Source organism: Salmo salar, chromosome ssa07 (genome assembly GCF_905237065.1).
Source record: "Salmo salar chromosome ssa07, Ssal_v3.1, whole genome shotgun sequence".
In the NCBI taxonomy this organism is placed as follows: Eukaryota; Metazoa; Chordata; class Actinopteri; order Salmoniformes; family Salmonidae; genus Salmo; species Salmo salar.
In genome coordinates, this window is record NC_059448.1 from 48198340 (window position 1) to 48221536 (window position 23197).

Sequence of the window (23197 nt, forward strand, 5' to 3'; positions counted from 1 at the left end):
GTGTGTAACGGTATAGCCCTGTGTGGGTGAGTGCTCTCTGAACAGTTATATCCACCATTTAAACAGAGCTTTACAGGGCCTTGTAATATACCTTTATGTACACCAGGCCAGATGGGAGCAGCAGTGCTAGCCATAGACCTGTTTTACAGCCATAACCCGCCAACAGTTATGCCATGCCTGTGTTAAAGGTGATTACCCACAGTGAGAGCTGGCATTTATCAATGCAGGGAGACAGTTACAAGGCTATAAGTAGGGCAGGAACAAGTGGAAACACCAAGCTCCCTGTTAGGGAAGAAAGCAATCAGGCCTGAATATTAGTCGCAAAAAAGAGGAAATCGATAATACAGTGTGTTCATGGGGGACCCATGCATATCCACGAGCACACACACACACACACATTTCTCCGTAGTACCCTTAATGAGCTGGGGAGCTGAGAGGGCCTTCCCTCCTTCACTGGGGGTGACTCTTGAGACACTCATACTAGAGCAGGTACCACTGCAGTGTGTAGACTAGCCTTGTAAACACAGCCAGTCAATAAGTGTTACCCTGGATGCTCCCCAGAGGTACTTGGTCCACACCAGCCGGCCCATCCATCCCAGGGGCTCCAATAATTCAAGGATGCAATACCAGAGAGGATTATAGTACCAGCCACTGTCACCACTGGTTTACCACAGAGCACTGAAACAAAGGAATCCACAAAGGCAGACATTTCTAAATACATTATGGGCGTATGGATGTGGTTGTAGCCTTAATCTAAACTGAGATTTTGTTTCCACTGGACAACATGTAACCTCGTCCCCAAGCTCAATTGCTACCGCATATAGAGAGCCAGCTGGGGATGCAATTACTGACATTGAATTCAGTGAGGCAGGAAAGCTTTAGGCTATTTCAGTTATAGAGTGCCCTAAAATACTAATTGTCATGTAGGTTTCTGTAAAAGTGATTTAAATATCTAGGTGGAGTAGTTGCCTAATATGGAAATCTTAATATAGGCTGAGTGCCAAGCTTTTGAGCTTTGTGGATTTTACATTGCCTGGCCAACATGCCTTGCTTCAATTTTACAACTCAGTTTTTCATCATATATCATAGAAATAATTCCAATGTGTAAATGGCCGGTGCTCCTTAAAGGACCCAAGCGATTATTAAATCATCAGTGGCCAGCTTTCCTCCACGTCTAGTTTCTCCTGACCACAGAACCTGACCAGGAAAACTCCTGGTCCTTATGGGGTATGGATGTGGTAGTACAGTAACCTTTAGATGACTGGCTAGGTAGTCTGTTAGTCTGTCCTGGCTGTCATTCTGATCTGGCCCTGCCCTCCCTCAGTAGAGTCTAAACTCCAGGCCAATGTTCCCTCTAAACTGCGAGCGTTCACGGTCACGGCGCTCCCCGGGACTTCTGCCGCAGAAAAGATATAGCCCACAGAGAGAAGCACTCAACAATCGCCATCGACTGGTCGATCTCCAAGTAGGGATGTGGGGGCCACGATATTCTGTCAGCCAGTGATTGTCAAGCAAATAACTGTCGGTCTCACGGTAACTAACCGTTCATGAACAAACACATTTAGCATCTCCTGGCTTCCACACATAGCCTACAAGACACGGATGCAGACCTTCAGAACATCTACATTTGAATCTAATAAATGTAAAATAGCCTACACATTCACAATAAATCCATTATTTATTTTTGACAGGTCTAAAGAAACATGATATGAAGAAAATGTAGTCTATTTCAGAAGAACAGAATAGCATATTCTGAGTTGTCCTTACGTTAGGTGCTGATCTGGCTATGCCATATGGCTGTGGGCTACAATAGTTCATTTAGCAGACAAGATTTGCTTAGAATTTCGTGGCATTATTTAATATTATTTTATAGTATGAAGAATACAATTGAACAAAGCTGAATAAAATACAAAGGATATTTTCTCCAAAAGATTTTGAGCGGTTAACAAAGAAATAGGTACTTTATATCTATAGACAGACACATCGGGGACGCAACAGAGCGCATCCTTATCCAATAACGAGGCGCATATTGAAGATATTGGAACTGTCCACATTTACTTTTCGGCAGCCAACAAGATGAGTAGGCCTAACGAACAGTAAGAGCACTAGCCTATGTCAATCTACTATCCCCCATAGTACAAAAGTTGACCTATTCTATTCTGTGCGAGAAACAAATATTCCAAACATAGACTGGAACAGATGCGATAGATGCCAAATGAATACAACCACTAGCATCAAAAAAACAATTTTGAGCAATGAGCCTGACACAACAGCTTAAAATGTTGATAAACTATTAGGCTATTTCTTCACATTATGAGCGCAGCAATACGTACACGGCAGTAGGCTACAAGCGCTAATGGGAAAACAGCATTATCAAAAGTGACCACAAATATGATATGCAGGAAATGCTTTTATTATAAAGGTGCATTTTTATGGTGAAAATGATCTTACTCAAACTTGAAACTCACGCGCTGCCTACATTATGTATGCCAGTTAAACTCCACACCTGTTGTAAAGCGGATTAATGTGCTTCATTTTAAGTTATTTGGCCACTTTAATTGTGATACAATCCTTATTAAAACATATAGGCCTATGGGCTAGGCTACATGAGGTGTGGAACTATGATTCGAAAAAGTAATTTATAAAAGGCATTGTTTCTTATGCTGGGCATCATTCACAATTGATAATATATCATTCAAATGTGATAGGCTAATATTGCACCCATCAGACTATTCCTGATTTAATCTTTACATACAGTTGAAGTCGGAAGTTTACATACACTTAGGTTGGAGTCATTAAAACTTGTTTTTCAACCACTCCACAAATTTCTTGTTAACAAATTATAGTTTTGGCAAGTTGGTTAGGACATCTACTTTGTGCATGACACAAGTAATTTTTCCAACAATTGTTTACAGACAGATTATTTCACTTATACTTCACTGTATCACAATTCCAGTGGGTCAGAAATGTACATACACTAAGTTGACTGTGCCTTTAAACAGCTTGGAAAATTCCAGAAAATGATGTCATGGCTTTAGAAGCTTCTGAAAGGCTAATTGACATAATTTGAGTCAATTGGAGGTGTACCTGTGGATGTATTTTAAGGCTTACCTTCAAACTCAGTGCTTCTTTGCTTGACATCATGGGCAAATCAAAAGAAATCAGCCAAGACCTCAGAAAAAACATTGTAGACCTCCACAAGTCTGGTTCATCCTTGGGAGCAATTTCCAAACGCCTGATGATACCACGTTCATCTGTACAAACAATAGTACGCAAGTATAAACACCATGGGACCACGCAGCCATCATACTGCTCAGGAAGGAGATGCGTTCTGTCTCCTAGAGATGAACGTACTTTGGTGCGAAAAGTGCAAATCAATCCCAGAACAACCGCAAAAGACCTTGTGAAGATGCTGGAGGAAACAGGTTCAAAAGTATCTATATCCACAGTAAAACGAGTCCTTTATCAACATAACCTGAAAGGCCGCTCAGCAAGGAAGAAGCCACTGCTCCAAAACAGCCATAAAAAAAGCCAGACTACGGTTTGCAACTGCACATGGGGACAAAGATCATACTTTTTGGAGAAATGTACAAAAAGAGAACTGTTTGGCCATAATGACCATCGTTATGTTTGGTGGAAAAAGGGGGATGCTTGCAAGCCAAAGAACACCATCCCAACCGTGAAGCACGGGGGTGGCAGCATCATGTTGTGGGGGTGCTTTGATGCAGGAGGGACTGGTGCACTTCACAAAATAGATGGCATCATGAGGGTGAAAAATGATGTGGATATATTGAAGCAACATCTCAAGACATCAGTCAGGAAGTTAAAGCTTGGTCACAAATGTGTCTTCCAAATGGACAATGACCCCAAGCATACTTCCAAAGTTGTGGCAAAATGTCTTAAGGACAACAAAGTCAAGGTATTGGAGTGGCCATCACAAAGCCCTGATCTCAACCCTATAGAAAATGTGTGGGCAGAACTGAAAAAGTGTGTGCGAGCAAGGAGGCCTTCAAACCTGACTCAGTTACACCAGCTCTGTCAGGAGGAATGGGCCAAAATTCACCCAACTTATTGTGGGAAGCTTGTGGAAGGCTACCCGAAACGTTTGACCCAAGTTCAACAATTTAAAGGCAATGCTACCAAATACTAATTGAGTGTATGTAAACTTCTGATCCACTGGGAATGTGATGAAAGAAATACACGTTGAAATAAATCATTCTCTCTACTATTATTCTGACATTTCATATTCTTAAATTAAAGTGGTGATCCTAACTGACTTAAGACAGGGAATTCTTACTAGGATTAAATATCAGGAATTGTGAAAAACTGAGTTTAAATGTATTTGGCTAAAGTGTATGTAAACTTCCGACTTCAACTGTGTACTAAATAATATATGTGTGAAATTTGTTTTGATTTAGAATGGACCATTATCATGCAAACAGTGGTAGGGGAAAAATACATGTCATCTCTGCACTTAAATAGCGAATGGAGGACGCTTTTCCTGTGGTTCATTTTCATGCCAGGTAGGCTATACTCCGGTTTTAAAGATAAGCAATGTGCTTAATATTTGCTTAATATTAGGAATGTTGAGAACTAAATAAAGTAGGCCTAGCCTATAAAAAGCTGATGGGTGCCTCCTCTTTTTAATAGAGGCCATCACTCTGTTTTCTCATGCAATTGCATAGCCTATATAAATGTTGCACTACATGAGCTCATGGGCTCTTATGAAGTGTTTGATTCGTTTTGTAATTACATTTGCATTGATGACACTGTGATTTGAGGGACAATAGAGTCTGGAGTACCAGGCAGTTAGCAAGTTAGGTAGGCTACTAATGACCATCAGCAGCATCAGAGCTTGGAGAAGCCTAATTACCGTGACTAAACGGTCACATTGAATTTGACTGCCTTCATGACTCGTGACGGTCACTGCAACATCAATGTTGTATTTTGAGACAGGCTTGAATAAGCTAAGTAGCCAATAGGCAGAGGGTAGCATCATTTGTCTGATTCTCTGTAATAATGGTATGGGAAAAATAATGCATTTTATTTTGTAAAATGGTTTCTTTCATCAAACAACACACCAACATTTTCAGTCACCTCCTTGTCTGAAGGACAAGTGGATAAAAAATTTAAAATGTATTTAACTAGGCAAGTCAGTTAAGAACAAATTCTTATATACAATGATGGCCTACCCCGGACAACACTGGGCCAACTTTGCGCCACCCTATTGGACTCCCAATCACAGCCGGATATGATGCAGCCTGGATTCAAACCAGGTACTGCAGTGACACCTCTTGTACCAAGTTGCAGTGTCTTAGACCACTGCGCCACTCAGGAGACCAGTTTAATATCAACCCCTGCACATTTTTATCAAAAGTTTAATGGAATGCAGGCCTACACTGAACACCACACATTGGCTGCTACTGTAGGCTGAATGATAGAACAGCTATTTCCATGTTAAAATGTTATGGGATGCTTTATCTCCATTATTTTTGACGGTAGGCCACTCTGGTAGGCCTGCATTATGATCAAATAGCCACAGTAGCCTACTTGGCGGGTACAGCCTCAGTGTTCACAGTAAACACGTGCTGGAAGTTGCACAGAATTTTCACAACGTTCAAGTTTGCGCTCAGCAGAACTGAAATTTGCTCAGTGCCAAAAACAATTTGACGGAACATTGCTCTAGGCATGTCCCAACAGACAGACCTGACTGGCACTGTGGGATAAGATTAAAACAGGAAAAACACATAGCCTACACTACAACCACAGGCTTTTTCTAAGAAATATACATCCATCTGGCTGTGGTCAGGTGTGGTGAGAGAGAGACAGAGAGAGAGACAGAGAAAGAGCGAGAGAGACAGACAGAGAGAGAAAGACAGAGAGACAGAGACAGAGACAGTGATATGCTATACAGCTATAGGTGAAGTGTGATATCCACCCTGCCCTAAATGTGTGTGTGACACAGTGATCTCACCACAGTGATCAGGGTCGGTCAGGGAGACAAAATGAAAGGCCAAATGTAATTTATCGCTCTCACACACACGCACACACACGCACACGCACACACACACACACACACACACACACACACACACACACACACACACACACACACACACACACACACACACACACACACACGCTCACACACACACACACACACAGTGGAAGGGGGAAGGGGATACCGAGTCAGTTGCACAACTGAATGCATTCAACTGAAATGTGTCTTCTGTATTTAACCCAACCCCTCTGAATCAGAGAGGTACGGGGGGGCTGCTTTAATCCACGTCATCAGCGCCCGGGGAACAGTTGTTGTGGGGCAGAAGACACAGTATATCACCACGCCCTTGCTTCCCTGCTGCTCCGTCAGTCACACAATGTACCCTTCATTCAGAGCAAGACAAGAGGAGGACAAAGAGAGAGATGACTGTTCTTTACCAAAACAAGAACAACACAACAGTTGTTCAGTAGAGGCCTGGTTCAACCCCCTCCCTGCCCTCCTCCTCCCCTCTGATAACTGAGTACAAGTTTGAACAAATACGGAGAACCAACAATCAGTTACATTTCCACATCCACTAGACTGTTTGATAAAGAGGTGTGGTAATAGCTGAGGTATGGTGTTACTAAACATGAGAACAGAAGATGGGAAGTTCTGGGGTGCAGTACACCAGGGCAGCTGTTCTGTTCCTCCCTTGGTGAGATCCAGATGACTGCTGGAGTCAGCAACTAATAAGGTACACGAACACACACACACACACACACACACACACACACACACACACACACACACACACACACACACACACACACACACACACACACACACACACACACACACACACACACACACACACAGGTGTATCACTCAGCATCCCTCCATGGAGGAGGATGCCATCTAGATTCCACCAACCACATCCCACCAAACTAAAGACCACTCCTCTTCCACTGACCAATTCTCAGTACAGAACATATTGGCCAGGTCATCACCCACTCAGACCCAAGCCCAGTCAGCAGAATTCCAGCAGATTCCCCTTCTTGCCCCTCTAGCATTCCAGCATCCCCCACCTCTCCCACACAGATCTGCACTCTGACGAGAACACGCTGGGCTAAAGCTCTGTTTCAGCTCTAAATAAAGTTATTCTTTGTCTAGAATATAACAGAAGAGCAGCCTATTAGTGGGAGAAGGCATGCAAAAAAGCCTCAACTAAGGCACTGTTACCCCTTATGCATATCTATCACACTTTACATTACATCCAATGTCCTGCAATTCACAGAACTCAACTAACCAGACAACAGCTCATTTCTAGGCCTATTCTTTAATGGTCAAGGCATATCAGAAGAGAGTCAAATCAATCAGATGTCTATCTGGATGTCCTTTTCCAGGTCACAGCGCCTGATAACATGCTTTTAACGAAGCCCACAGAGACGCTCGGTTTGGCCGTTACCTAGCAACAAGTGTTCTGAGTGACATTCAATATCCATAAGGCTGGAACGGGCCGAGAGCATTCATCCTATAGAATCCTCGTTTGTAAAGAAAAACCTCTGTCTAAGACGGATAATACAGAGACTGTAGTCTCGGCACCCAGAATCTCAAGTGTGCTCTGTTGTTAAGACTGTCATGAGAGACTATGCAGACTGCAACAGTGACATGAATAACAATTGGAGGGAAATGCTTTATACAGCCGTAGTTAAACACATTCCTTTGAATGGTCTGGTTTGATTAGGCTAGACATGGCAGCCAGTCTGTTTCTTTATCCTCTCCTTCCTCACTGTCTTGTTTGGCTGGCTAGTGTTGTCAACTGCACAAACCGACTACTGTGTTTGATGAACACCAAGTTGTTATCCTTTCTCTGGTGTGTGAAGACACATTCTGGGCGTTTGAATTCAAAGGTAGAATCTCTCTCTCTCTCTCTCTCTCTCTCTCTCTCTCTCTCTCTCTCTCTCTCTCTCTCTCTCTCTCTCTCTCTCTCTCTCTCTCTCTCTCTCTCTCTCTCTCTCTCTCTCTCTCTCTCTCTCTCTCTCTCTCTCTCTCTCTCTCTCTCTCTCTCTCTCTCTCTCTCTCTCTCTCTCTCTCTCATTGGAGAGTTAATTAAGACACCATTAACTGGTGCCTCCATTGTAGACAGAGTTAATTATCTGTGTGTGTGTGTGTGTTTTCAGTTAGAGTGCAATAACAACATCAGTAGCAGCAGAGAGTAAAACCGAGCCCCGATGCTTCAGCATGCATTTGTGAACACGTCAATACTCTCCCAGTCTCAATCTATCAGAGCTCATTAAGCCCAACACAGTCTTTTCCCATCCCTTTCTCCCTCCCTCTTTCTTTCTCTCCCTTTCTCTCTCGTCCCTTTATCTCTCTGTAGGTGAGTAGGCTCGTATGGTTTGGATAGTCCACTTGAACTTCACTGGCAACAGTCATAAAACAACATAAAACCATTTTATATATTGTTCATTGGGACATTTCTCTCACAACATCAAGCAATGTTTCAATAAACACAAAGCTGCAAGAATACAAAACACCTAACCCAATCATCCTGCATGTGGCACAAAGCCAACAGGAAACAGATGAATTATACAGTTTGCCTTCACTTCAGATCAGTGCAGATCAATAGGATGACATCATGAGAAGGAACTTCTTTAGACTAGATTCACCCCCTGGTATAGTGTACGACAGCCTAGTGTACTACAGCCTAGTAGTGTACTAAAACTTTGAGTTGTGCCCCTCACCTTGCACTTCATCATGTCGCTGACCCGTTCCTGCATGGACTGTCCAGCTTTGGGCCTGACCAGGAGGTAGAGGGTTCGGACCTTTGGACAGGACCGCAGCAGTTTCTCCACCAGCACCTTGCCCATGAAGCCCGTGGCGCCAGTGATCAACACATTCTTGCCTGCGTAGTAGTCAGCGATAGATGCCATGCTGCCGTCTGCCCCTGTCTCTTCTCCTGTCTTTCCCATCTGTGTAGCTCGTCCCGGTCCCAGCCTTCACAAGGCAGCTCCTAGAGAGAAAGATAGAGGGATGGAGGGAGCGACCATGAGAGAGAGAGAAGAAACGATAGGAGACAATTAGCTGAGGCTGAGAGAAAATTAGAACCGCACTAAACTCTGTTCAGACTCAGAGTCTCTTTACATGAGCCAACACTCATTACTCTTGACATAACCTACAGTATGTATTGTGTACGTATTAATGCTGAGTATTAGGTGACAGACCTGTAGAGAGAAGTAAAGCTGGGACTCACTTTGTTAATGACAGAGTAAGTGGGGAGGACAGGAAGGTCAAGCATGTCTGTGATGTTATTGCGGATGTAGTGAAATTGTCACACCCTGATCTGTTTTACCTGTCTTTGTACTTGTCTCCACCCCCCTCCAGATGTTGCCCATCTTCCCCATTATCCCCAGTGTATTTATACCTGTGTTCTCTGTTTGTCTGTTGCCAGTTTGTTTTGTTCGTCAAGCCTATCAGCGTTTTTCCCCTTGCACCTGTCTTTTTCTAGAAATGCTTGTGTTCCTAGCTCCAACAGTGCAGTAGTTTCTAACAATACACAAATCGAAAAGTAAAAGAATGGAATTAAGAAATATATAAATATGAACGCCCAAAAAACCTTTTGGGCTAATAATGTAAGAAATAACACAAAAAAAAACGAAATACTGCAAAGTTGCTTAGGAGCTACAAGCAGAGCTGCCATGTCTATCAGCGATCATGAATATTCATAAGGCAATCAATCACAGCCTATAGCTGTAGTAAAGGTAATGCACCATTATTACTCCATTCAGAAGAGTGTCAGCCAGCTTTGGTTATAAGATAGTTTCCAAGCCAGTACAAAGAGCATCATTAACCCCTTCCTTCTCAGGGCAGTCATCCAAAGAGCCAACTACATATCGAGGTCAGCAATAGAGCTCGCCAGCTTGTAGTCCCAAAAAACTGAAATGAGTTAGCATTTTCTACCTCTAGTTCATTCAGCCATTCCTATGGAGGTAATGAAAAGGGATAGAATGGGGTTTTGGGATAAACGCCGAAAATAAGGTCTGAGGTTGAAACAGGTTTAGGAGATTTAGTCATTTTAGCAGATGCTCTTATCCAGAGCGACTTACAGTAGTCACTGCATACAGTTTCATACTGATCCCCCACGGGAATCCAACCTACAACCCTGGTGCTGCAAGTGCCATGCTCTACCAAGTGAGCCACACGTTTTGTTCTATGAGATAACATCAGTCAGTTAACATGACATATATGAATTATGAAGACTTTATGTGCTTTGTGATTTATTTGATTACATAAATGCTTCAAAAATTCACAAAAAGTAACGTTAGCTGATGAAGATGATCTCATAGAACAAAACGTAGAAGATCTCTTAAGCCTGTGTTTACCACAGAACACATTTTCAGAGTTTATCCAAAACCTTCAAAACCCCCATTCATTTCCCCACAGGCTTTGGCCATCGAGCCATGGTTGACTTAGTCTCCGTTAGCGCCTACAAAAAGACACCCTTACTATTGCTCTCAATGCCCTCACTCCTACTGTACTTAACACCTTTACCAGCATGAGATATGAGGTGAACAACATCGCAGCACGATACACACATCTGTGACCGCTGCAGGCTAGGGTGGGGTGTGTGTGTACACGGGTGGTTTGGTCTGTTAGAGCAGCACCCTCATGGTGTGTTTGAGGAGTCTCATCTCACATTCGATGCCAAGCATAGCACATACCCACACACACTGCTGCGCTAGGGTGGATGAAATGATGTTGAATTTCATATTTGACTTGGTGATGGTAAAATGGTATGGTTTAAAAGTGTATTATTGATATCATGAATTTGGCATCCTATTTATAGGGTTAATGGTTGTTACTTCTAAAGATCCAATCAACCATGGGCCAATGATAGTATACCTAGCTTCACGTTGAAATGATGGTGTCCTTTGGACAAATCAGATGTCAATGTAGCCTACATAAACCCAACCTCACACCAAATGTACTTCAAATGCAGCCTGCGTTAGAAAAGTTCGAGGAGTTACTTTCAGCTATTCAATGTGATTCTATTCAACATATCACATGCCTCTCCAAAGCGGATGACAACTTCCTGTCTTCCTGGCCTGGCCTCAGTCAACCAGCCTGCAAAACTGGTGTCCTATCAGCCTTATAAATGATGACCATCAAATAGTGGCACAAAGATTGGTCAGTGTTTAGTGGGGCCAGCCAACCAACCATGATAAGTGTTCAAGCTAGAGAAGCCATGTGTGGGTTCTCTGTATCCTTCTCCATCTTCTCTCCTGGTCTCTGGGCCACAGGTTTCCAACAGTGTAAGCTGAAGGACCGGAACTACATCCCCCAAAGCAATGACCAAGATAACAGAGAAAATATAGAAAAACCTACCTCCCTCCCTCAAACACACATCTCTGACCCTAACCTCTCTCCCCCACAGTGGCCTCTTTAAATGCCCCTCCAAAAGGGGGTCACGGTCAAGGTCCCTCCTTTGATGTCATGTCATTCCGGCTCTATGCTCCAGTAAATCACAGAGATTCTTGGGAGACTAAAGGGGGGAGGAGCTGGAGGTCACTATGGATTAGCTCCTCACAATGCACACACACACACACACACACACACACACACACACACACACACACACACACACACACACACACACACACACGGTCCAGCCAGGGCATTCCATCCAGGTCACAGCCTGCAGCCGCTCGCTCCTCTTCTCCCCATCAAGAAGTAGATTGGAGTGGGAGAGTGAAGGAGCTGACAGGAATAGCCTCTCTAACACTCACACAGTATGGAACTACGGTTATCTATGATCTGTAGACCACCATACTCTCTGTGACTGCTTACAGTAGTTTGGGTCTATAGGGAGAGACTGGCTCTACTGCCTTCACTAAACGTCCGCTCAGCTATGGTATGTCCTTCACCAAGGAGATGGACACTGACACCTGCTGCAATAGAGTCTCAGTCTTAACACATGGGGCTGGGGGCAGAGGGGAGCTGTCAATCACAGACATGCAGCTTGGAGCAAGGGAAGGTGAGGTTGATCCTGGCTCAGGATAAATCCCCAAATCATTTATCTGGTCGATAATGTGTATGATTGAGACTTAGAGGACTCAGCCAAAGTAAGGCTCTGGAGATGTCAATCTGTGTTAACTTGATCCAAACAGCTCTGTCACTAAATGACATCATCATCACATTCCCTGTTTTGTAACCCTGAAGGATGTCAACTACTTGTTTGCTGATAAGTACGGTGTCTTCTTGACAAAGTACCATGTAGCCTCAGAAAGTCATTTAAAGACAGTTCCATAATGATGATGTGAGACTTTTCTGCTACCAAAGTTACAGCACAAATCCTCCTCCACTGCAGGATTTTCTAGTCAGGCATCCAGCTACTGCCGTTTCCTTTGAACGAGTGCTTTTCTGTGTTTTGCCTTGGCAGCTCCTCTCACCAGGAGGTCTGTGCCTGTTTTTGGAAGACAGCTGTTGGAGTCACGGCGTTGCTCAGTGGTATTCTGCCACCGAGGGCCTTACAGCCTTTAAGCACATCAATCTGCCATTGGTCGGTCAGTAGAGTGGAGCCTTGGAAACCCAAACACACACACTACAGCCTCACTGGCTGCCCGTCGTCTGAGAAATGAACACGGTCCAAAGCCAGGTCAACAGAGAACAGAGAAAGAATCAGAAAGAGGAACACTGTGACTGGCAATAATTAAGGCGACATTAGTCTACTAAGAACGGGCAGTGCCCAACATCACAAAAGAGAAGTCAGCAGCCTTTTTCACAAAAACAGCCACTCTCCCCTGAGAACCAATGCCTTGGAGGCTGCTCAACCAAAGAGCACCACCCACAACAGTAAACACAGCCGCACCAACCACCTGGGTTTCAGGCAGCAGCGGGCACCGGCCGCCAACAGCCCTATCTCATCCAACAACCTGGCATCGTGCACTCCCTGGAACCCAGGAAGTACATAGGGGCTATTCCACAGCCACAGACTGTCAGTCTGCCTGTCTGTTTTGCAGGCCTTCTGGTTTTGCCAAAAGAGGAAATGAGTTCTCCCTTTCTCTGTCTTGCTATACTGTGCTCTTTGGCCTGAGGGGCTGAATGGTGGAGTAATATACTGGTCATTAGATTAAAGAAGTGATTAACGTTTCAACAAATTACACCTTAAAGAAAAAAAGATGGATGAACATAATCCTGTGGTTTAGCCTGCGTATGACTAGAGGGAAAAGAAGCTACATGAGAATGCTAACGAGCAAACTAAGAAGCACAATGAGTTGGTTTTCAGCCCAGGACACACATCAATTTCAAGATGGTGGAAATTCAGTGGACCGCTAACAGGATAGACTGACATTCCCTGACAATCCAATGCTGGTCATTCACCATTCCCAGGAGACACAACAGTGTCAGTAACCCAGACACAACCCTCCACTGTTACTGAAGCATCCATGTCTTGGGCCTTTTTCAATTTTTTCAATTTTTTTTCAATTTTTTGTAACCGCAGCCTCTACTTCCTGCTATCTAGGTCATAATACTGTAAACAAACATCACTTTGAAGTCAAAACACAAAGCAATCCACAAAAGCCTTTCACCAATAAGTGACAGTCAAGGGCTCTCGTTGGATATGACATTATATTATTTACCCCACAAAAACATTCTGTCAGGAGATGACATTATATTATTTACCCCACAAAAACATTCTGTCAGGAGATGACATTATATTATTTACCCCACAAAAACATTCGGTCAGGAGATTTTCCTGCTTAGTTTTTTGTTGCCTTGCATGTGTGGGTGTTTAATTGCCAAAATAGTTTGATTTAATTGCATTAGCTGTGCAAAAAGCTTTAAGCTCTTTCTTTTATAAGCCTATATGTGATTAATTTAATGTAATAATCAATTTCATTTAGTAATTTCATTTCTAGTTTTCCCTCCACTCTATAGATACACAGTAAACCTGGGCTAAGGAGACGGTTGTTATTTTATGATGTCACATTTCCAGTATAGTGCTTGGCCCATAGACTCACACTTTGCTGTTTCCACAAGCCTACTGTCAGATTCAGGTGTCCTCTATGGAACTCATGTACCGGTAGATTGATTGTGTGTATATCGTTACGTTATCTGTGATCTAAAAGATTCTGTAATTACACTACCCCTGACAGTGAGTGACAGAGGCTGGGTACATGGTTTCTATTTGCCTTTGGTCCAGACCCAGACCTGGCCTCTGCTCACTGTACTGCATCACCCTGGTCTGGGTCAGACAGGCCAGGCACAGGATATCATGGCACCTTGGCACTAGTCCAAAGACCCTATAAGGTGAGTGACAGCTACCACAGCTTCCTTGCTCATTAGCCTATAGGATCGAAGATATCTGTGTCCATTCTAAAGACAACCCGCCTAACGTGTGGGTATAATGTTTAGGTTTAATCATGTTAAAATATTGAATATGACAGTAATAATATATCATACATACAGTAAAATACAAGCCTATATGTTCATGTGTTTCCATAATGGACACATCCACTCAATCGCATGACATTTTGAAAGCCACACAGACCAAAAGTATGTGATCCCATAAAAACACACACACGCACTGGTAGTCCTGTCCCCACACACCCACACCCACACCCACACACACACACACACACACACACACACACACACACACACACACACACACACACACACACACACACACACACACACACACACAAGTAAAATGTCTGTGACATAAAAAAAACACAAAACCCCTGCATGCCTTCTACAGGCATTACATAATTAAACCATGCTACAGCAAACACAGGAATAGTCTTGGTCCTACATCACATCAGGAAGTGGAGAGTCAGCAGTAGAACATCCTGCTGTGTATAATAACTAGTTTGAGCAGTCCCACCTGTCCCTAGGCTGCCACACAGAGACAAGGTGCTGATGGGAACAGGCCCTAATTCACCCCAAAGACTCATTACTAAGATGGTGAACAGTTAGCATGTCAGGCTAACAGGGGGCTGCTTAGTTAGAACCCATTCATCACAGGCTTGGACTGTGGGCCAGTGACTCAATCCCCTAATGTGGAAAAAGAGATATCGTTGCAGCCATAACCACCGACTTCTCAATGTTTCCTGCATCACTGCAGAAGCTTCAAATCAAGTGCTTTTAGATCTGGGGTGACTGATCAATAATTCACTTATTCCATTTCTCCCTGTCAACTGATGCCTATATGATAGATTTCTACTATTGACATGAGGGATGCATGAAAGTGAAGTCTATTTCCAGCCTTGACTTGAGTGACAGGCCCTGAGTAATCATGAGACCAGCCTGAAGCCAGGAGTCGTGACCCAGGCAGACTGATTAGTTTAATCAAGCATTGAGTGGAGAGTCGCGTTACAGTGAACAGGAGATGGAGGGACATGGACATGTGCACAACAACACATCAACGTACTACTACACACTAAATGATGGAGGGGCCTTGACTGCTGCCAGCACGGTCTATAATGAACGAACATTGGGTGTCATTGACAAGCTGTCTGTATTCCATCTATTGGTCTTACATTGTGACTATAGGCCATGATAAGACCAGGAGTTTTTCCTGGTCAAGTCACCAGTTACCTAATAGGTAAGATGGAAATAGAGGGTTGAAAGTAAGAACCGGGAGTTTTTCCTGACCACAATCCTAGTCCAGAAGAAAACTCTTAGCTCAAGTTGGGAGGCTTCAGATGGTAAAAAGCAGGAAGGGGGTTAGGCTAGATCAGGGATGGGCAACTCCAGTCCTTGGGGGCCGGAGAGGTTTCACACTTTTACCCCATCCCTAGAAAACACAGCTCATTAAACAAATTGCATTCTAAACTGAAAACCATGATTAGTTGATTTTTGTAGTCAGGTGTGATAGCTAGGGCGAAAGTATGACACCAATCAATCTCTCCAGTGCGCCTCCATAGCCCAGTACGTCCTGTGCCTGCTCCTCGAGCTCTCCCTCCAGCGTGCCTTCCAGAATCCAGTACGTCCTGTGCCTGCTCTTCGCACTCTCCCTCCAGTGCGCATCCAGAATCCAGTACGTCCTGTGCCTGCTCTTCGCACTCTCCCTCCAGTGCGCATCCAGAATCCAGTACGTCCTGTGCCTGCTCTTCGCACTCTCCCTCCAGTGCGCATCCATAACCCAGTACGGCCGGTGCCTGCTTTGAGCACTCGGTCCTCAGTGCGTCTCCCCAGTCCGGTGAGACCGGTTCCTGCTCCACGTACAAAGCCTCCAGTGATAATCGATGGTCTGACGCCTGTAGAGATGATTCAGGGCACTAAGCCTCTAGTGATGATCCATGGCCCGGAGCCTGTAGGGATATTCCATGGCACGAAGCCTGAAGAGGTAATCCATGGCCTGAACCTGAAGAAATAATCCTTGGCAAAAAGCCTGGAGGGATTATAAATGGTCCGGAGCCTGTAGAGATAAACCATGGCACGAAGCCTGTAGGAATAATCCATAGCCCGGCACCTGTAGAGATAATCCATGGTAAGAAGCCTCCAGTGATGATCCTTGGTGCGGAACCTGTAGAGATGATCCATGGCATGGAGCCAGCAGCAACGGTCACTAGTCTGGAACCTATTATGACGCCTCCCAGTCCGGAGCCTCCGGCGACGCTTTTCCGTCCGGAGCCTCCAGCAACACTCCTCAGTTCAGAGCCTCCAGCGACACTCCTCAGTTCAGAGCCTCCAGCGACGCTCTTCAGTCTGGAGCCTCCGACGACGCTCTTCAGTCCGGAGCCTCCGGCGACGCTCTTCAGTCCGGAGCCTCCGGCGACGCTCTTCAGTCCGGAGCCTCCGGCGACGCTCTTCAGTCCGGAGCCTCCGACGACGCTCCCCAGTCCGGAGCCTCCGACGACGCTCCCCAGTCCGGAGCCTCCGGCGGCGGCCTGCAGCCCGGATCCTCCGGCGGCGGCCTGTAGGTCGAAACCTCCAGCGGTGGTCTACAGCACAGAGCTTCCGGTAATGATCTACAGTCCGATTCCTCCGATAATGATCCACAGGCCAGTGTTACAGAAGCGGAGGGATCTGCGGGCGGAACGGGGGTTACGCCCTGAGCCGGAGCCACCTCCGTTGCTGGATGATCGGAGGGAGAGGAAGGTTCTGGGTGTAGCACATGAGCCGCCATAGACTTTTGTCACCCTCCCTGCCCTCCCTTTGTGTTTGGGGTTGTTTTTGTTGGGTTTTGTTTGGGTGCAGTCGGAGTCTGCACCTTTGGGGGGGGGTTACTGTCACGTCCTGGCCCTTGTAAGAGGTCATTTTCCATAGTAGAGTGGTCAGGGCGTGACAGGTGGGTGTTTTGGGTGGTTTTGGTTTTCTGTTTCTAGATTTCTATTTCAATGTTTTTGTTTTCTATGTTTTGGCCAGGTATGGTTTCCAATCAGAGGCAGCTGTCTATCGTTGTCTCTGATTGGACGCCATACTTAGGCAGCCTGTTTTTCATGTGTGGGTGTGGGTAGTTGTTTTCCGTTTTGTATGTGTTACCTTACGGAACTGTTGGTGGTCGTTGTTGTTTTTGTTAAGTGTTTCATTAACAAAGTAAATATGAGCACTCTACACGCCGCGCCTTGGTCCCCTTTAGACGACCCTTGTTACAGTTGTGTTAATTTGGTTGTTTGTGGAAAAGAGGATACAATCAGCTTTGGCCTTCTGCTGGGTACAAGGCTGGTCGGAGTGAGAAATGAAATAAATACTGCTCTCTTACTGTGAGCTCCCAGCTGTTTCTAAGGTTATTCTCAGAGGCACCGCTACTGCTATAAAGTCTTGTCCCACTTATCTCACACTGTGAAAATATTCCAAACACAGACAATTAAGTTGTTAGCTTCACGGTGCTCTTCCAGTGGGTGACAGACATTCTTGAGACATTCAGGTGAGGGTAAGACATTCTTGAGACATTCAGGTGAGAGTAAGACATTCTTGAGACATTCAGGTGAGAGTAAGACATTCTTGAGACATTCACAAGGATGTCAAACCCTTGCGTGTGTCATCACATGGACTGAGTGGCTCTATCATTACCGTATAGAGAAGCTGTGAGCAGCTTTAGCCTATAGCATACTGGCCTATAGCCATCATTTGGGATAACATCACTGCCGACATTTAAACAGTCTCATAACTCAGGCATGCGTACAGACACACACACACACACACACACACACACACACACACACACACACACACACACACACACACACACACACACACACACACACACACACACACACACACACACACACACACACACACACACACACACACACTATTGTATTGGTCTCCTGGTCTCCATTCCCTCTCTTAACCCATTTAACCCAGTCTAGAGATGGAAAATCAGTGCCTCTTCTCAATGATGCTTTATGATATTCTGTAAACAGAATACCCGTGTCCTTGTACGGTTCAGAAAATGTCAAACGCTACCCTGTTTTTTTCAACACGGCTCTGGTCTGAAACAGCCAACAGACATCATAGGGAGGCAGCTAGTGTTGAATTTATATCTCTGCTTTGAGGCGTAAATGTTCCATCAAATGAACTGTTAACAGTGTGTCAGGCAGCTGGGCAGCCCCCCGCCCCCATCTCTCCTTCCCATCCAAAGGCCATTCATCCTTGGGGTCTGACAGGTCCCCTCCTTGATCCCTTGCCTCCCCTGCTCATAAATACAGGGACTGGGTACAATGGCCTTTAGTGCTGACACAGCGGAATCTGGGTATCCCATGAGGGATGTGGGTCAGGTGCAAGAACAGCGTTTCGTTTCCTTCCTCTTTCCTCTGCCTCATTTGTTCTCCTCCTTTCTTCTCCTCCTTTCTTCTTGGTATTTTCCTCTGCTTCTTTTCTCTTCTATTCTGTCTATTTCTCTTGCTCTAATGCTATTTAATGATCCTTCCTTCATTCTTTTAAACTCATGACAAAACGTTTCCTTATAAGAGGGTCTTCAGACTTATAAGACTTTTCACAAAAAATACCCTTGTCTTCTATATACTGCAATGTAAACTTGCGAACTTGTCATGTCTCGACTGCTAAGTTTCCCCCCTCTAAGCAGGGCAGTGTAAACACAATTGTCTCGTTGAGCCAACACTCTTACAGTATAAATTGTAATAGCATAGCAATGTTTTTGAAACAGCTGAAATGTACAGACATTTACCATATTTTTAAGACTTGTTTTATTGGGTTTTTACCTAAAATACATTCTGAAATAGTCGCCATACTTTTAAATCTCAGTTGTTGTTTTTTTTGCTTGACTGCACTGAGCCAATGAGGTCCAGGCTAGGAAGCAACTCTGAATTATCAACGTTTTACCTCATATAATGACTTCCATGATATTGATAAAATGAAGCCTGGTTTGTTCTAAGATAACTCTAATACGGTAGCTAGTGTAAACCTAAGCTATGGTTAAGCTAAACGTCAGCATTCAGCTACAGCCATCACGTTTATGTGAGAATTAAGAAATTATATTGTTTAGCAAGCTAGCTTGCTAGCTAACGTTACCTAGCTATGTAGCCTATAACAAATCATATTTTATTTGCCACATGCGCCCAAATACAACTTGTGTAGACTTTACAGTGAAATGCTTGCTTACGAGCCCTTCCCAACGACGCAGAGTTGAAAACTAAAAATAGCAACACAAGAGGAGTAAAATAAAATACACAAGAATTAAGCTATATACAGGGAGTACCAGTGCCAGATCAATGTTCAGAGGTACGAGGTATTTGATGCAGGGTAAAGTGACTAGGCATCAGGATAGATAATAATAAGAGTAAAATAAAGAACAGAGTAGCAGCAGCAAATTATGAGTGTAAAAGTCTATGAACGTGCGTGTGTGTAATGTATGTATGTGTGTTTGTGTTGGGTCAATTTGTGTGTGTGTGTTATGTGTGTGTGTGCGTATGAAGTACATGTGAATGTGTGTGGGTTTTGTGTGGGAGTGTCAATGTAGTGTGTGTGAGTGAGTGAGTGTGTATATGGTGTGTATATGTGAACCGTTTCAGGAAACTAGGCGTATGACGCAAGTCACAAATTCACAGGAGAGCCATTTTAACGTTTAAAAAAATAAAATACATAATGCGTTGTTTTTGCAGAAATGCCTTCTGGAGCATATGAACTTCATGTGCCTTAATAACAAACTTGTACGCCATCTGTAAATATGAATACAATTATTAAATTACAAGCCTTGTTGGTTAAGCCACAGAAAAAGACAGCAGACAGTTGCTCTCCACTTTCTGGATGATCAAGTTTTGAAATCAGTGGAATTAGTGTATGGTAGCTAAAGAGATGGAGAAAACACCTGTCTGGATTACATCTTCAAACTAAGGACAACTGTGGCATGGCATCTGTGACAGGGAGACGCATCTATCATGCATGATGATGTATTAGGGTAAGATAGTCTAGTGTTACCTAGATACATTTTGAGATATGACATGTTTCTAATTTTGACAGAAAGTGGTTTCATTTCAAGCTAAACTGTACTGTTAGCTAGCTAGCTAACGTTAGCTGGCTGGCTCCCTAGCTGACGTTATTCTTCGTATCCCAGAGCTGTTTGCTTTGCTAGTTAGAGCCTAATGTTAGCTAGCTAACATTGAACCTGGTTGGTTAGCTCCCATCAGATTCATGCAGGGTAGTAACGACATGATTTGCCACTTTGTTCGTTGTTGTTTAACTAGCTAACGTTAGCTGACTGGCTTTTTAGCTAACGTTACGTGACGTGTGTGATCTTACATGTTGTTTACCTAGCTAGGTTCATTGTTTACCTAGCTAGCTACATGTCTAAAGTGTACAACACACGTTGAATACGGCCGGTGTCAATAAACATCAGCAAAAAAGCGTAATGAAATTGTTGCCAGCGGAGTTGGTTAGGCTGTTATCATGTTATCGCAGAGGTAAACAAATCATCAGCCAGAGAGTCAAGTGTGCACTCTGAACGTTCCGAGAGCGAAACGAGATGGGTGGGGTTAAAGCTTAAGAAGGTGTGAATGATGCTGAGTGGGTGTAGACAAAGAAGATCTCTTCACTAGATACCAAAACATTCAAAGGCCATTTTCTCAAAAGTGAGTTTACAAGTTTATCAACTTTCATAGCAGAATTACTTTCCCGTTGTTCCTAAAGAATGCAGTGTATGATATACCATTTTGTAGCTCTGAGTCTTTACTTTCATCAAATGTAAAAAACCCAATTTCAATTTTTGCTATACAAGACCAAATCCAGGTGGTGAGTCACATATAAAGTCTAGTCCGGCAGGCCTGGGCAACTCCAGGCCTCAGGAGCCTGATTGGTGTCACAGTTTTGCCCTATCCCCAGCTAACACACCTGACTCCAATAATAAACTAATCATGATCTTCATTTAAAGTTTAAATCAGTGGTGTTTGCTAGGGATGGGGGAATAGTGTGACACCAATCAGGTCCCCGAGGACTGGAATTGCCCAGGCCTGTGTGAATGTGCATAGGGTCAGTGCAAGATAGAGAGTGCAGATAGTTTGGGGTACCATTAATTGACTATTTAGCAGTCTGGACATTTAGCAGTCTTATGGCTTGGGGGTAGAAGCTGTCTCAGAGCCTGTCTCTGAATTTTTCAGGCCTTCCTCTGACACCGCCTGATGTAGGGTCCTGGATGGCAAGGAGCTTGGCCCTAGTGATGCACCGGGCTGTCTGCACCACCCTCTGTAGCGCTTTGCGGTCAAGGGCAGTACATTTCCCATACCAAGCGGTGATGCAGCCAGTTAAGATGCTCTCGATGGTGCAGCTGTAGATGATCTGAGGGCCCATCCCAAATCTTTTCAGCTTCCTGAGGGGGAAGAGGTGATGCCGTGCCCTCTTCACGACTGTGCGGGAGTGTGTGGACCATGTCCTTAGTGATGTGGATGCCAAGGAACTTGAAGCTCTTGACCCGTTCCACAACAGCCACGTCGATGTGAATGGAGGCGTCCTCTCCCCTCTTTCTCCTATAGTCCACGATCAGCTCCTTGGTCTAACTGACGTTGAGGGAGAGGTTGTCACTCTGGCACCACACTGCTAAGTCACTGGCCTCCTTCCTGTAGGCAGACTCATCGCCGTCGGTGATCAGGCCTACCACGTTGTGTCGTCAGCAAACTTGATGATGGTGTTGAATCATGCGTGGCTACGCAGTCGTGGGTAAACAGAGAGCACAGGAGGGAACTAAGCACACACCCCTGAGAGCCCCCGTGTTTAGGGTCAGCGTGGCGGAGGTGTTGTTGCCTACCCTCGTCTCCTGGGGCCGGCCCGTCAGGAAGTCTTGGATCTAGTTGCAGAAGGAGGGGTTCAGTCCTAGGGTCCCTAGCTTGGTGATGTGCTTAGAGGGGACTATGGTGTTGAATGCTGAGCTGTAGTCTATGAGCAGTATTCTTACATCGTTTTTTCCTCTTTTCTTCAGGTGGGAGAGGGCAGTGTGAAGTGAAATTGAAATTGCGTCATCTGTGGATCTGTTGGGGTGGTATGCAAATTGGTGGTCAGCTTGAAACATGTTGGGATTACAGACTGGGACAAGGAGAGATTGAAAATGTCTGTGAAGACACTTGCTAGCTGGTCTGCGCATGCTTTGAGAACGTGCCCTGGCATTCCGTCTGGCCCGGCGGCCTTGTGATTCTAAACCTGTTTAAATGATTGGCTCACATCAGCTATGGAGAGCAAGATCAGACAGTCATCCAGAAAAAAGGGTTTTCATTCAAGACATAGTGTTATATTCCTAATTTGGGAGTTCTGCATAGCTGGGCAACTCATGGCTGGGTTTCCCTTAGTAATCCATTATCGCCTGCAAGCCCTGCCGCATATGACGAGCGTCAGAGCCAGTGTAATAGGATTCCACCTTCCTCCTATATTGTTCTTTTGCATATTATAATAGGAGGGATACTATATAACGTTACTGTACTTTTATATTCGTATGGGTGGAGTAAATATTCATTATTGATATGCTAACATTACTTGATCATTAAGCATGTTGTTAGTTAGCTAGCCAGCAGGAGTTAGCTGTGTATTGTCAGCTAATTTAATGTGTACGGATGAGAAAATTAACCCTTTAATTGTAGGGCTGGGAATTGCCAGGGAGCTCACAATACAATTTTATCATGATGCTTAGGTGCCGATACGATATGTATTGTGATTCTTTCGATTCTCACGATTCTATATGTATTGCGATTCAATAACGTGATTTTATTGCGACTACGTGTTTCCAACATATTGCTCACCATATGTCTGCTGCAGAGGGACAAGAGA

The 23197-nt window shown here is 44.4% G+C and overlaps 1 protein-coding gene across 1 annotated transcript in view; it reads right to left on the minus strand.

The window, feature by feature from the left end:
• si:dkey-97m3.1 (fatty acyl-CoA reductase) overlaps nt 1-23197 on the minus strand; it is a 54533-nt gene that overhangs the window by 21004 nt on the left and 10332 nt on the right. The window contains exon 2 of the mRNA XM_014208183.2: nt 8725-8993. Within this exon, the coding sequence (XP_014063658.1) occupies nt 8725-8952 (228 nt within the window). The 5' untranslated portion in view covers nt 8953-8993. The remainder of the gene's footprint in view (nt 1-8724; nt 8994-23197) is intronic.